This window comes from Gymnoscopelus braueri (genome assembly GCF_963280865.1).
Source record: "Gymnoscopelus braueri genome assembly, chromosome: 2".
NCBI lineage: Eukaryota > Metazoa > Chordata > Actinopteri > Myctophiformes > Myctophidae > Gymnoscopelus > Gymnoscopelus braueri.
In genome coordinates, this window is record NC_137604.1 from 47689236 (window position 1) to 47705785 (window position 16550).

At 42.1% G+C, this 16550-nt stretch overlaps 1 protein-coding gene across 2 annotated transcripts in view; it reads right to left on the reverse strand.

The window, feature by feature from the left end:
* Window positions 1-16550, reverse strand: part of rptor (regulatory associated protein of MTOR, complex 1) — a 199116-nt gene that overhangs the window by 130380 nt on the left and 52186 nt on the right. For both annotated transcript variants that reach the window (XM_080417271.1, XM_080417270.1), the window contains exons 5-6: window positions 3211-3369; window positions 1277-1423 (exon numbers count right to left, since the gene is read on the reverse strand). In XM_080417271.1, coding sequence (XP_080273397.1) covers window positions 1277-1423; window positions 3211-3369 — 306 coding nt within the window. The remainder of the gene's footprint in view (window positions 1-1276; window positions 1424-3210; window positions 3370-16550) is intronic.

Sequence of the window (16550 nt, forward strand, 5' to 3'; positions counted from 1 at the left end):
CTTGTTGTGAAAGTGAATTCAACTCCTACCCAGTATTTTTCACCCACTCTCCAGTTTCTCTCCTCTAGATGCCCCATATTTCTTTCCTTCCATCTGCTTGTTGACAGTTTTAAAATGTTGACTGATGGGCCGCAGGGGCTTCCATTACTGTTCTCCTCTGCCTCTCCCTTGCACCATGACCCCCCCAGCTAACTCAAAACATAGGAGAGGGCAGAAAGGCAGCGTACCAAGCGATGCCGAACCTTTCATGGCGATGAGTGAGTGTTTACTACATTCAAGAGCAACTCAGCAAATTAGATGTCACCACGTTAAGAGCACACACTCACAGCATGAATTCTCCCATTCACCCATTCTCTAATCCATACATGGGCAATTGGCGGCCCGGGGGCCATATGCGGCCCCCACCTTCACTTTACTGATATATTATTGATTTCAACTGTTACAATTCCAAACATGAAAACATGACCCGCTTTAATTACTTCAGTCTATATTAGTAGCTTACTAGTATTATTGAAAACATGACCCGCTTTAATTACTTCAGTCTATATTAGTAGCTTACTAGTATTACATTTTGTGTCCAATGTGTTTGTATTTAAGTTCATAAAGTTAACATAAGTATAACTAAATGCACTTTTCAGGATTCCAATTCAAAAATAGCAAAAATAGAAGATCTACAAGCTCAAAACTGCGACGCGTTTTGAGCTTGTAGATCGGCAATTTTTGCTACTTTTGTGTGACATGGCAAGGCGAATTTATGAAAAAAGTTAAAATAATGAGATAAGAGGTGTCTGCCCGACAGTATATGCAATGTGGCCCTCTGGAGTGAGTGTGAAAATATAGTGGCCCTCTCCATCATCAAGGTTGCCCACCCCTGCTCTAATCGGATGCTGTATGCTGCGTTACTGTTCGCCGCCTCCTTCCCCCGTTAACAAACAGTATACTTTTTTTTTTCCCTTAACCCCACCCCACACACACACTCCCAGCCAAAAGGAACAAGCAGTAGATCAATGGGGGGGAGAAGATGGAGGGGAATCCATTAAAACCCCAAACCATTATCATTAATTCATTCACAGCCATGGCAAGGGCTTCCCCCCTCTCCCTTCAAACATGCACCATTTCAATCTGAGCATCAGCAAATCTTCACACCCTGACAGAACTTCAGTTTTGCAGGGTCAGCTGTGTGTGTGTGTGTGTGTGTGTGTGTGTGTGTGTGTGTGTGTGTGTGTGTGTGTGTGTGTGTGTGTGTGTGTGTGTGTTCTGCTGCCAAGCCACCCACCTCCAGCTCTTGCTCTCTCTGCAGGGCAAACTGTTTGAAGGACTTGACGATGATGCCCGCGTTCGAGCAGTCGTACACGAAGATGGAAGGGCTGCCCATCCACGTCTGTAGGTCATAGATGGACAGGGGGATATACTGCGTGTAGTTCTGGAGGAAAGCGAGGGAACACAGGGAGAAGAGAGACAGAGAAAGTTAAAAGTGGGTACACAGGAGAGTTAGAAAAGACCCCGTGAACAACCACAGTTGTTCCCACACTATCGATCATTCCGCACCGATAGCACTAGCTGTAGTATCAGTGCCAAGACTTCATCGATCTCCCGGTCAGCCATTCTGAGCTACACCGATGAGGCAGGGCTGCTTTTATAGGTTTCATTATTTTAACCCATTAAGGCCTGAGGTTCCGATTCTACAAAACGTAGAAACAGTTTTTTGAAAATATTTATTGCTATTGCTATGTCACTGGCTCTCAAACTTTTTCATGTCAAGGACACCAAAATGTATATGTATTTGGCCGCGGACCCCCATCTCGAAATATTTTGTTCCAGGGACCCCCAGTAGCAAAGATTTGAGTTACAAATGTTTGCTTTAAAAAATATAATTCAAAGATTTTCCCCAATTTTCTAGATTTTTCAAAAATAGCAGATATACAATCTATATATGTATATCTGCTATTTTTGAATAGCCAAAGTGTAAAATAATGCTTTTTAGCTCAAATCAAAAAATGACACAGATGCGTTCCAGGTCTTAATGGGTTAAGAAATCAAGAGGAAGAAAAACAAGGAAATAAAGTAAAGACACACTAACAAAACGAGGCAGACCAGAGGCAACAGCCAGGTCCAGACAGCAGCAGTGTATCATCGATGAGGATGTGTTTACTTATGGTACGGTGCAGTTTGGCACTTTTAGGATGCTACTCTCATCGGTCATGATGGCATAATCGAATGCGGCCTGCCTGTCCGTCCACCACTTAGGTCCCAAACAAGATATCTTAAATACTAAGGCCTGGATTGCCATGACATTTCATGTGCACCTTCAGGCTAACTGTAGAACAAACAGTACTGATGACATCAGTATTGAAGCCATGGCCTTTTCCTCTACAGTCTAGCACCTCCCTCGGGGAACAAGACAAATTCTGTCTGACAAGTCTTATAAGTTTTCCCTTTTTTCCATTATTAGTCCCCATAGTTAGAGCATCGGGTTCTAAGGATGGCAGGCGGTGTCAATCAGTTCAAACCACGTTTAGTCTGGCTGGGTATATGGAGCAGCACTGTTAGGCTTTTTTTTTACTATTATCATCAAACGAGCTACAGTACGTTTCTATAGCGTAGTGCTGCTAAAGTCGCTGTGCCAAGACACGCTGGTTTGAACTGTGAGCTGTGAGCTGACTTCAAACAAGGTTTTTTATGTTTGGCTGTAAATTTCATGGAGACTCTGTAATGAAGTGGTGCTCAACTGGTAAATTGGGTGCCATCTTGCCATTTTCTTTGATGAAATCAAGATTTTAATCAAGTCTTAGACACAAAAACATTTGATTCAATAAATTCAAATCTGTATGATCACATTTGTCACATATACAAATATATACACCGTTTAGATTAATGATATTCTCATTCATCTAAGCTGCTGCTTTGGCAATCAGCTTTTATAGATTTGTGTAACACCTCCGTGTGCAATTTCCAAGAAATGCATGAATAGGCGTGGAGTAGAATTTTGTGTCGCAGCATTAGCGATGTAGACATTGCTATGTAGAAATTTCTCTTGCCATCTTGACCCAAGATCTAGGTCAACTGGGTCTTCTTATACATGCCACAGAACATGAAGGGGTTGTTATGCAGCCCACCTGTTTGTAAACAGGTGTATTCGTTATGTTTCTCCACTCAGTTATTCAGGTTTTTTCCCTTACATTTTCCACCCGTCTATACTGTACGCATTACCTTATTGAAGACCCAGATCTCTCCGTTGACAGTGGGCCGGGGCACCCCGTGGCCGTTGTAGTGGAAGAGGACACGCTCTTCCTTGGCATTGCGTCTGAGTGACGTGCACAGCTTCTTCACCTCGTCCACCGTGGGGTCCAGACTCTGCTTGTAACGCGCCTGACCAAGGAAAAGAAAAAGACAAAAAGAGACAGAGAGCATGTTATAGGCAAGATTACATTTTACAGATTACAGATTACATTTCACCACCTTTGACCATATTGAGGCCTACATACCCATGTTTGACCCATTAAAGCTGGTGAACGCATCTGTGTCATTTTAGATTTCTTTGGCTATTCAAAAATAGCAGATATACAAGCTCATAGAGCTTGTATAGATCTAGACCAGTGGTTCTCAACCTTTTCAGACCAAAATAATCATATTTGAACTGGGGACCCCCCCAAAATATTCATATTTGAACTGGGGACCCCCCACCCTGACAAGCACTTAGAATTGTAGGAGTTGAGGCATTACATTTAGTTTGACTCGGTTCCACAGATAAATATTGTGAAGATAGCCGATATACAAGCTCACAATGCCTTGCGTTTTGTAGATCAGCTATTTTTTTGCCTCCTTCTTATTTTATATTTCACAATTTGGCCAATGTTTGACCAGTTTTTATAGCATAGTTTGTGGATCACTTTTGATGCAGTACTGGTATTTTTTCTTTTCTTACTTTCTTTTTTTTGGTATTAAAAAGGCTTAAATTGTCACTTCACTGTCACCCCCCACCCCCCTCCCAAAAAATATCATGTGGGGTCCCGACCAACAGGTTGAGAACCACTGTTCTAGACAAAAAGTCTAAAGTTGTGGTTTGCCAGAAGAAACTAAAATGGAAGTTATCAGGTTCAGCTTGCTAAGGTTGTCTGTGTGCCGTTTAGATCAAATATCAGGATCAACAAGCTAAGTAAATGGGCCTTGTTGGCAAGTTCATGAAAGATACACCATGTCCAATGAGAGAAAATTGATCTAGTTCAGAGCCAGCACTGTATAATTTAACTAGACGCGTCGCAATTCAGGGCAATTGCAGAGTGTGGTTGCACCGACGCTAGTCGCGGGTCGCTGCCGCCGGGACTCGAGGAATACGCTGGGAGGAATACCGTCGGAAGCTGAGCCAATTACATTGTCACGTAACTCCTGAGATCACTTGCGTTTCATTTTGAGAGGATTGATCCCCCCAAAATAAGGTTTTTGCATCAAACGGTTACATTTTGAGCATTTGTGGCGCCCCCTATGGATCAAAGTGGAAATTCTTTTGGGGATTTGTTGAGTAAACCACACTTGACATGTGATTCAAATTTGGGATTGACTGGACGTTTTGTTCGTGATTTGTGGGCTTTTTTGTAAAACGGGCCCCTCCCGCTAACTTTGGAAGCCATTTACGGACGAACGGTATGGACTATCAAGATCGGTCCAGATTATCGCATGGGTCCAGAGATCATGTGTACCGATTTTTGTGAAATTTGGACAAAATATATGGGAGGAGGAGCTAAAAGTGTGTTTTGAAGAAAATTCAAAATGGTGGAAAATCTATCCTGACGCAAATGGGCGTGGCCTATATGGGGAGTTGCGTCATGACCCAAGGAATCTAGGGAAAAGGAAATTTTGATTTTACGACCTACGGTTCAAGAGTTATAGGCCAAAACGTAAAGGGGGCTGTTATAGCGCCACCATGTGGCCGATTAGTGTAATTATTTTTTCAATAATTTTGGACCAAATTATGAACCTCACCTCCAAATCTGGTAACTCTAGCTCTTACGGTTTCTGAGAAAAAAATACTTGAATTTGAGTTCTTTCACTTTTTCATTGAAGTGGATGGGGAAATTTAATGCACTAATAAATCAATATCAATAAAACTATGCAACCAATCTCTTAGCAAAATACAAGCACACGATTCCCGATGAATCCGGTCATTTTGACATATAGCACTAAATTGGGAAAAATAAACTGTGGGAGGAGATACGGTTCAAAGTATTGTTTATCTATAAATAAAGTTCATCAAGTACTATAGTCTGGTTGCCCTGTTAGGGCAACCACACTAATAATAAAGTAGGAGGATTACTATAGTCTGGTTGCCCTGTTAGGGCAACCACACTAATTAATAAGTCAAATGCTCAAATCCTTGTCTTTTCCTAATGCAAATCCAGGGAGACAGCCAGGTAGCGAAAAGTAGACTCACGCATTTACTTACACAATGCATTATATCGCTCTTTATCGCTCCAATTCAACGTAGAAGGATACACAGTGTTGGATTTGGGGTGGTGCTAGCTTTACTCTAAACTTTAAAGTAAGAGTAAACGCTTTAGAGTCTAAAGCCTAATTTGCAAAGTATAAATTAGGCTTTGATTCTCCAGTCACCCATTGCTAGATGATAGGCTACCAATCATAAAGTGTCCCAGAAGTGTTTGTGTGTGTGTGTGTGTGTGTGTGTGTGTGTGTGTGTGTGTGTGTGTGTGTGTGTGTGTGTGTGTGTGTGTGTGTGTGTGTGTGTGTGTGTGTGTGTGTGGTTTGTTTATGTCTGAGTCAGAGTGAGGTGGCCGTTGCCGCCCGGTCCTCCCTTAAGCCAATTTTAATTTAATTAAAAGGATTGCAAAAACTGTAAATCTGCAAGCTGAGATTGCCTATTTTCGTGATTAATACAGGTGTGCCTTGATATTTTGACTTGCCCATTGGGATGCAGTGGGCACAAAAAGATTGAAAATACCTGATTTAGAAGTATTGTTCTGAAACAATCTAGGTAGTTGCTTAAAGACTGGAAGTGGACATTTGTGATGTGCCAGGTATTATGGTCAAAGGACAAAAAACTAAAAGGAAAAGGGGAGAAAACACAGACTTTGCACCTTGGCGCCGGACACGTTTCCTTATCTGACTGAGTCTGAAATGGAGTGAACAGGTCCTGATAGCAGAGCTGACAGGCTGATTCAATTTAGTTGTAATCAGAGAGGCATACCAGAGGGCTCAGTGCAAGTCCTGATGATATTAAGTGAAATCTGATGGGGATAATGGTGTTACTGCGGGAATTGCAGCAGTGATAGTCAAATGTACCGTCGCACATCAGAACTGATACCAGTGGTGGGGCGGAGCAATGTTGTCAGAATATTTTAGAACAGTGATGTAAGCGTGAGTTAACCCATTAAGACCGGGAACGCATCGGTGTCATTTTTTAGATTTCTTTGGCTATGAAAAAAATAGCAGATATACAAGCTCATAGCGCGGCACCGAGTGCCGTGCTAAGAGCTTGTAGATCTGCAATTTATTTTTTTATCGCGAAAACGTTTTTTACTCAAATCTTTGCCTCTGGGGGATTCTACAAATGTCTTCTAAATCCTAACAGATTATTTTTTTTTTTTATTATGTTGCTATAATATCAGTGGTTCTCGTGTCAAGGACCACCCAAAATGTTGTTCCAGGGACCCCCCAGAAGCAAAGATTTGAGTTAAAAATGTTCGCTTTAAAAAATGATATATATGTATTCAAAGATTTGCACAATTTTTTATTAAAAAAAAAGATAGCAGATCAACAAGCTCATAGTGCGAGGCCAAAGTATAAAATAATGGTCAAAGTGGTTACACAGATGCGTTCCCGGTCTTAAAGGGTTAATTGAGGAGAAGTAATTGAGAAGAGAAGGATGTAGGGCAGAGAGAGAAAGAGAGAAAGAGAGAAAGTTTTCATAAATATATATCTTTTCAGGGAGATTTGTGTGTTTGTGTGTGTGTGTGTTAGGAAAAGAAGTAAAGTTGGAGAGACATTGAGAAACTTTCCTCATTACCGTCTTGTCTCCTGAAGGAGGAGCTCTAGTACCCAATGGAGACCCTTGCAGGCAAGCGCTCCATTCTTCCTCCCTTCCCCCCCCTCTCTCCCCCCCAGCTGACTTACACTAACCACCCTACACGTCTGACAGTAAAATATATTCCCCTTCCTATCCATCAAGGCCAGAGGAAACAACCCTGTTTAACAGTGTGTTCTCTACCTGGCCAGTCGCCATTCATCATTGTGTCAAATCCCCCTGAACAGGTGACCTTTTCAAAATAGCATAAGCATTTAAGACACAATTAAAGCGAACACGGCAGGAACAAGGGAACATAGCCTCTTTAGGCTGTCATAAACTCAATGTTCGAGTATAGGCAACACAACTGAATGCTGTTCCCAGCAACAGGAGAGAAAATATGGCAGCACTTCTACTCGTGCTTCCTGGAGCAACACAACGTTGTCATGATGCAATTGTCTCACCTTTGGCTCGATTGGAAAGTACTATTGTTTTTAAATATGCAATATAAATAAAGGTTTACTTGACCTTGCTCTGCGGATCACAGACTTTAAGAGCCCTTTCTTGGTCTAGGAAAATACTTTGCTTCAGTTGACATGAAAAATAGTTTTCAGACACAGCTACCATTTCAGCAACCGATCCGAAACCTTTACCGTTTTGTGCAATCGGGCAGATAAAGGGTAAACCATGTGTTATTCATACAGAAGACTTCTGCAGTATTTTATTTACTATAATACACACTTTTTTTCTTTTTTTTTAAGGTCTGAGTGACTACCAGTGACACAGCACAAAAGCACAAGATATATATGATTAAAGTTGGGCTCTATGATTTCCATGATGTCGAAAACAAAAAAGGGAGATAAAAGTGGGCTGCCAGCTAGTACAGTAATCCTAGACACTAGGGGCTACCAGCAGGTAGCACACTTTTTTTCCTCTCTTCTCTCTAGGGCCTAGAGGCTGTGCTGCTCCAATCGGAGCAAAGTGGTTTGAACTGCCCGACCTGTATGTAGCTACTGTATCCACAGAGACTACAGAGAGACTAGTGCTAGAAAGCAGTGTCCTAAAATGAAAAGGAGATAACCCACCAAAAACTTTGGACAACTTCAAATGCAAGCAAAGGGTGGAATTTCAATTGACAAGCAGCATATTATTTCATCCTTGACTTGTGAAAGACACAGTTCTTTAAGTTGCTACACAAAAACTGCTCAACGACAAGTTAGTTGGTACGACAGTGTGATGGCTGCACCCGCTTGGCTTCAAAGACAGGAAACGAATGATGCCGAGTCTGACCCGCGTCCTCTGAATCAGCATTTCACATCTCAGTGCAAACGCTTGGCTTCTGTTCTGCAGATGAGAAGCACACCGACATAACGTGCACCCAGGAAGTCAAAGAAAGATGAAAACCATGAAAGAAGAGGGAAACACAAAGCGCAGCAAAAGAGACCAGAGACACATTCAGTCCTATTCTAGGCTCCATGTCTTCTTGCTGCTTTTCAGATCAATACTGTGCAGTGGTGGAAAGTAACTAAGTAAGTGGAAAATAATTTTCAGAACCCAAGATATCGTGATCCGAAGATTTGCTGCTCCATTCACTTCTTGTTTAACTTATTATTACTATTTTGTTTTACTTTAAAGGTTTTTTATTTTTTATGTTTTTTGGGGGGGTTTATGACCTCAATTACACCCAAAAAATCTTAACTTTGAACATTCAGTGGATTTTCTGTGGTCTGGGGTTTTCTGAATAATTAGGCTGAAAAGTAATCTGAGCTTGGCCCTTGGACAGTGAAGTCACAGGCCATTAATCCCGCCCACTCTCCTCCTCGCCCCTCCCCTCTCCTTTCCTTTGGGGGGGGGCGGAGCAGACTTTTGTTACTTAAGTACATTTTGATACCAATACTTTTGTACTATACTTTTGTACTTTTACTCAAGTACATTTTGAACACCAGACTTTTACTTGTAACAGAGTACTTCTACATTGCAGTATTGATACATTTACTTAAGTAAAACATTTGAGTACTTTTTCCACCACTGATACTGTGTTGAGAAAATGACTGTATGCCAACACAAAAGGCCAAGTACACACACACACACACACACACACACACACACACACGCCCACAGATCTTTGCACACTTAAATTTGGCTTAGGGTCATCCCTTGCTGTGTCTTATGGCTCTCCTATAAAATGACTACGCGTTGCCTTTGCACTGTTGCACAGGCTTCTTGTGGAGACCGGTTAGTGATCCACAGGGGTCATCGCTGTCATTAGGCACATGTCGCCAGAATAACAGAAGGTGTCCCTGAGAGACGTGCTGTTATAATATCTGGGCTCTGTGCTACTTTCTATGCTCCGGGATTAACAAGGCTTGTCAACAGACAGACACCGGAAACCATTCTGACCTACAGTACAGTTCGCCATTTCCTGTTAAGTTCAGTGACACACTGTCCCTCTCTCTAACACACTCACGCAGCTTTTCAGACACGAGGGACATGAGGGCCACTGTGTGCTATCAAGATTCCTTGACATTGGGTCACCTTTCAGACTCGATAGGAAATTGAAATGGCTGTGTAATTGTGTCAAACTTTGCAGTATACTGTATACAGCATACACCCTCACTACTAAGTACTGTACTTAAGTATTGCGACGCGTTGTAAGCTTGTAGATCTGCTATTTTCAAACATTTTAGTACTTTTACTTTTGGTACTTTAAGTACATTTTGATGCGAATACTTTTACTCAACTACATTTTGAATACAGGCTTTTACTTGTAATGGAGTATTTCTACATTGCAGTATTGATACTTTTACTTAAGTAAAGAATTTGAGTACTTTTTCCCAATATCGTCCGATATGATGAATCAAGCATCCCTAGCAGTAGTATATTACAGCAGCTTGTGGCTGCTATAGTTGTACACATCAAACACGGGAAAACTATGCAAAAAGAACGATCAAACTGAGCAGTAACGAGGAGAATGAGATAAGATTTCAAAACACAATGGCGTATTATTTACAAAGCGGGATAAAAAATATCTGAGCCTAGCTGAGCGGCTGCTTTTTTAAAATCAACAAGGTTGATCTTATCCACTAATTAAAACCAGCCTGTTCAGCCAATACATTAAATGATAATGTATTGTTTCTGTCAACAAAGCGGACTGCTGGAAAGCTGGTGTCAAAACACGTAAAACACCATAATCTGTCATGACATGGCAGCGACTTACTTATTGTAAAAGAAAACTAGACCAGTGCCCTTGCAAGTTGGGAATATAGGCCTGCCTGTTTGTGCAATACTTTTGCACAGAACTCGTACTATTTGTTCCATTGTACACCCCGCCACTTATATAGGCGCAGCAGCACAAATGCTCAAAGATCTGGTGCGTCCTCCACAGACCCGCGGACAGACAGATACTTGTGGTTCTCGGAAAATGGCAATCAAAATTGCCACCCCCCGGTCAGAGGTCACCTGGGACCACCACACAGGAGGTTTGAGGTCAATCATCGGTGGCGCCAAAGTTATGCTCTGGTCAGACACAGAGGTTCCATGAATGTATAGATATGTAGATGAAAACTGCACCAATATGAAAACATTATGGATAAGCTGACTACAGAGGTGAGCTGAAACACAATACAGTGTGGCTCTGCAAGAGGCTCGCTGTCTATGACTGTGTGTGTGTGTGTGTGTGTGTGTGTGTGTGTGTGTGTGTGTGTGTGTGTGTGTGTGTGTGTGTGTGTGTGTGTGTGTGTGTGTGTGTGTGCGTGCGTGCGTGCGTGCGTGCGTGCGTGCGTGCGTGCGTGCGTGCGTGCGTGCGTGCGTGCGTGCGTGCGTGCGTGCGTGCGTGCGTGCGTGCGTGCGTGCGTGCGTGCGTGCGTGCGTGCGCGCGCGTGCATAAGCGTGAGTTTGTGTGTGCGTGAGTGAGTGTCTGGAGCTATTCTTGTAAAACACTGGATCGATCAGCATTTTGACAAAGTATGTTTTATAATTTATAATTTCTGAAATATAAAACTTAAGATTTTATAAGTCAATGGGGTTGTGATCATCCAAACACTTTTAAGGTGAATATCAAATCAGTTCTTTTTTTTTACACATTTATGCAAGATATATACTGTATTAAGCTGGGTTTCCATGATTACGTGATTTGAGAGAAAGAGAAAGAGAGAGAAAGAGAGAGAGAGATAGATAGTGAGCGTCAGGTTACACTCACTGAACTGAATGAACCGTTCTATCAAATGGAGTATTGCTACTTGCTTCTTAACACTTACAGCACGGAGTGGTCAACCGGGCCGATTTTGAGAATTTGAAGTAAATTACAGTTGCACACAGAGCTCTCAGAAGGCTCCCCTTCCCTGACCTTTCTTAAATATGCCATATATACACGTATCTTTACATTTCGGCAAACAAAATAGCCAATTTACTTAATACCAAAACCGACGTTGAATTTGCGGTCAGATCAATGGATCTACCCTCTCTCCACCTACTCTACCCCAGGGTTCAAACTTCGGACCGCCTGGGGATGGGTTCTTTAGTAATCATATGAGCACATTTGCATCCACTATGCCTCTTTGCTGGCTGAGGAACGGGGCGTGTTCGTGTTGTGCGTGACAGCAAAAGGCTTCCAAACTTCCCTGAACTTTGATATAAAGAATTAAAAAGGCGAAGCACTCACACGATCTCAAAGCGCCTCTCTCCGTCTGTCTGTACCTCAGCGCACGGCACACTGCACAGTAACGTCCTCAGTGTTCATTTATCCATTTTTAACTCAAGAGAGGGTAAATGTAACCTACTCCCTCAACGAGCTCCACAGAGGGAGCCCCACGTGAGAGGCATCCTCTGCCCTAAGTTGTATAACTTATGAAACTAGGAAAAGTACATTCAAAGTGGAACAAACCTGGATATATCAACAACGAATGACCTGAAGAGGTTTATATCAACTTCAACATATAAGCACCACACTTTGTCAGCTCAGGTAGGATACAATCATTACCGTTCCGTTTCTGGACAAATTAATGAAGCCTTCCTGTGAGCTGTATGAGTAGGATTTAAATATTGTGTAAACAAAGCTAATTGACACTTAAAATACAATCGTATTCCCGCTGGTATCTCCGCTGTGCGGGGGAGAATGTGTTAACCCATTAAGACCAGGAACGCATCTGTGTCACTTTAGATTTCTTTGGCTATTCAAAAATAGCAGATATACAAGCTCATCGAGCTTGAAGATCTGCTATTTTTGAAAAATATTGAAAAAAAAAAATTTGATTTTTTTCAAAAAACTGTTAGGATTTAGAAAACATTTTAAAGAATCGCCTCAGGTCTTAATGGGTTAAACCCCCGAGGGAAGACAGTGGCCACAATAGCCAATGAAAAGCTCAGAAAAAAGGGTCAAACTAGGCCGGTTGTACAGTAGGTAGAGAAACTGCCATCATGGAAGTGTTAAAAAGAACGACAGATTGCTGGAGTTAGTTACATTACAGTAACATTGTATTGAGCCGACATCGCCTACCTACAGTACATACACGTAGAATACAGAATCAATATAATAAATGAACTGCAATAAATGTGAGATTCTGTGCTTAGATGACCTGCTATGCAACACGTTCCATTTTAGAATGCCTATTCATGGGCATGAAAAAAAAACAAATACGAATCGTGATTCTCATGTTGGACGATTCATTTTATATATATACTTTTTTTCTCCAGTATTTTTGTATAATGACATTTTTGAGAAGTGGCAAGTTCTGGGCTGAATCGGGAAAGAAATCGATTTTGTATCAGAAAAAATAATCGAGACTCGTTTGTTTCGGAAAAAAACGGAAATCGTGACCCCAAAAATTGGAATCTAATCTTATCGTGAGATAGCAGACAATTCACAGCCCTAATGACACATATCCACAAATTACACACATGACACATAGCCACAAAGCTTTCATCGCCTAATTACTGCCGAGCTACAGCAGCCAGGACACCATTACTGATATGATATCTGGTTGAGGAGGAGCTGATGAGGTTTAATAGCCAACCTCTTCCACATCCCACCATCGATTACAATTAGTGCTTTCAAACAAATGTTTTGACGATACTCAGAGGATCAAAACACTGGAAGCTGCCAGTGGATTCCTCAAACCCTCAGAGCCCTTGTGTGTGTGTGTGTGTGTGTGTGTGTTGATGGACTGAAATATGATACTTTCAGCCTGTCAGAAGAACCAGTAGTTCTGTATCTGTTTGTGAGGATTTGTCTGTGCACCGTTACGGAGATAACAACTCATCACGCAAAGGATTGTGTGGATATTTCACGATGATGTACCATCTGTAGTATTTGGCACCCATCTCTTTGTCAGGGTTAAACCGGGTTCATTTGAAGGTTTATCTAACACTATTTATGAACACTATAAACACGGCTGCCCATATTTTCTTTGCCCAAACACCCCCCAGTCATTTAACTCACTATCTGACCAAACCAAAGCAGGGCGACAAAACTAATGACATGAGCATCCCCCCTGATCTTGAAAACTACTGGCTGGATTGTAGTGGAATTTGCTGTGCACTTTCATGCTAAGCAGAGGATGAACCCTATTGACTTTGTCGACCCCATAACCTTCCCTCTAGCAATACCCATATGCCAAAATGTTAACTTTGCACACTAAATATCTCATAATCTAATAGACAGTATTACAAGGTAGAAACCTATTGATTTTGGTGACCCCATAGCCTTTTCTCTAACGCCTCATCTAGTAATTATATAATAAAGCCCTTTGGGCACCGGCTTACTCAGGGCCTACACAAGTCAAGTCAGGACCGATGCGAGGTGGAAATGCATACGCCCGCCTGGTTATGCAATACCTGCTGTACCTGTTGTCAGAGTACTCGCTGAATCCGTTGTTAGTAGAGTACCTGTTACCACAGTACTAATATCGGCAGATATTACAATCAATGGGTGATATCCAAATATGGAGATATGGTGATCCCTGATATCGTCAAAAACTGCTGACATTGTGTTGATGACGAACATGGGCATAAATGGAAGACAGATGGACCTGCAGAGTTTCACCGTACACACTACCACTTATATTGGTCCCTCCCTATGCCTTGCCAGAAGACCTGCGTGCCCGATGCTGGTTTTGTGAATTTATTTATAGATATACAGTATGTGCAAGCACCAGTTACCACTGGAATGTTAAGCCTTAGATCATGGAGCTCTATGGATGGCAATACCAGTTAGTTCAAACCACTTTCATCTGTTTGCATGTAAGGAGCCACTCACCCACAAGGGGCCACTAACGGGGCTTTTAGAATCTCAGCCTCGTTAATTAGTAAAAACAACAGCATCTGAACAGCAATGCTGATTATCCATTCCAGTGTCAGTTTGTGTACATCTAAATACACACTGTACACTCCAGTGTAAGTTTGTGTAAATATTCACACTGTATACACACTATCCCTCTTTCATGCGCACGCACGCACGCACGCACGCACGCACGCACGCACGCACGCACGCACGCACGCACGCACGGTATCAAGAGTCTTCATAACTCAAGTAAAATGTTTATAGCTTTTAGTGCAACATGCTCAAGAAATTTGCAGTGAGCATGTTGGTCAGCAGGCCAACACACAGCAGTAGTCCCAAACAGGGTGACAACCCTCCCATTGGGGCCAGTGTGTTCAGGCTGAGTCACATCATAGCAGGCAGGATGAAACAGGAGGGTAAAGTGGACACGTCACCCTCCCTCCTGCTGACATTAGCCTACACCACCTGTTTGGACGTTTCCCACGCACCATTCTTTCTCACACAGCACTTTTGGTTCAGAGGCACGATCCTGAGGAAGTTTTCTGGAAAGTATTTGTGTATTGCTAAAATGAGACACCTGACCCAAAAAGGGTTAACTCTCTCACTGCCAAGAACGACTTATGACGAGACATCGCCATAACGCCCTGGCTGCCAAGAACGACTTATGACAACTTTTTTCTTTTGGGGTGGGGGAAACGCTCAGAACCCAAGATATCGTGATCCGAAGATTTGCTGCTCCATTCACTCCTTGGTTAACTTATTACTTAAGGGCCCTATCTTACACCCGGTGCAAAATGATGCATAGTGCAGCACAAGTGTAATTGTTAGTTTTCAAATGATGATTCAGTGCCCATGATAACCCTTGGTCTTAAAATGAAGAGTGGTCAAGCAAACTGCATTGCTATCTCAGGGGGAGTGAGAAAAGTCAGGAAGCGATTGCACTTTGGAGGACCAGTTAAAACCTCATCTAAAGTCTGGTGCAGTAATTCCCCGTTATTTAGCTGGACCATTTGCTAAATGTTACAGCCATACTCTCTCTCTGTCTGCATTTCCTGTCTCTCTCCACTGTCTCTCTAAAATAAAGTTTTAAAAAAAAAGCTCCCCCAAAAATGTATATGACCATGTGACATTTTTATGTAGATCTTGCCAGCTTCACCCTACACCCTACTGTAACTTCATGGAGTACAGAGATATTAGATCTCAATGGTACCTTCCTGGCTAAATAAAGGATGAACAAATATAAAATTCCATTATTTTTAAACAGTGAAAACAAAAAAAAGTGTTTATTCCGTCTCTTCATTGCCTGTGTTGTTTTATTTATCCCTGCTCCATGAGAAGCTGCTATGAGGCTTGAGGAGAGCAGCAGGAGTCCTCTGACTCAGTGAATGTGGGTTATGTAACTGGCAGAAGGTCTCAGCAGTATGGGCTTGTGCCTCTGAAGATGAAAAGGACAATGTGGTGACTCAGCTTGAAACACACACGCACAAAATCTAAAAAAGTCAAACCATGAAGGCAAAGAAATCACAAAATCTCACTCTTCCCTTGGCATGGTAATCTGAGCCTGCTAGTTTGTAAGGAATATGATTGAGCCTGTCCACTGAGAAAGAGCAGATAAATCAATGAGACGTCTACTCCGATGACCTTAACCAACCTCACTTCCTGACTCCATTACCAGCCACCCTTCTTAGCAATATTTAGCATAGTAATACATGCCTCTCTTCCCCCTTCCTGATTTCATTGATAGCTTGTTTATGCATCCACACACAGCTATTATTGTCTTGTATCATTGCATTTCCAGTAAGGGATTTCTTTCTATGGTGAGAAAGGGGGTGTGTCTGTAAGTGTGTGTGTGCTTGCTTGCGTGCGTGTGTGTGTGTGAGAGAGAGTGAGGATGAGTTTATCTTTTCAGAGGAGATAAAGCAAGAATTCAAAATATTTTGAATCACAACAAGAATTTTCAGCTCTAAATTCAAAGTCATCGACCAAGCAAATCCTGGGAGTACGTTCTGTACCTGGTTCTCATGTGAAAATGTACGCAACAGAACTTTCCCTAGGAATAGGGCAGCAAACTAACCAGCCTACACACACACTGATTCAAACACAGCTGTGGGGTTGTTGTTTGTTTTCGAAAATGTTTCGAATTACTAGGCAATAACTATTTTTTACCAGCATGCAATGCGGGTCTACAAAGAGACTCAGCACTAGTCATTTCTCGACATATTCTCGACCTGTTTTCGATCATTGGCTATCATTTAAGCC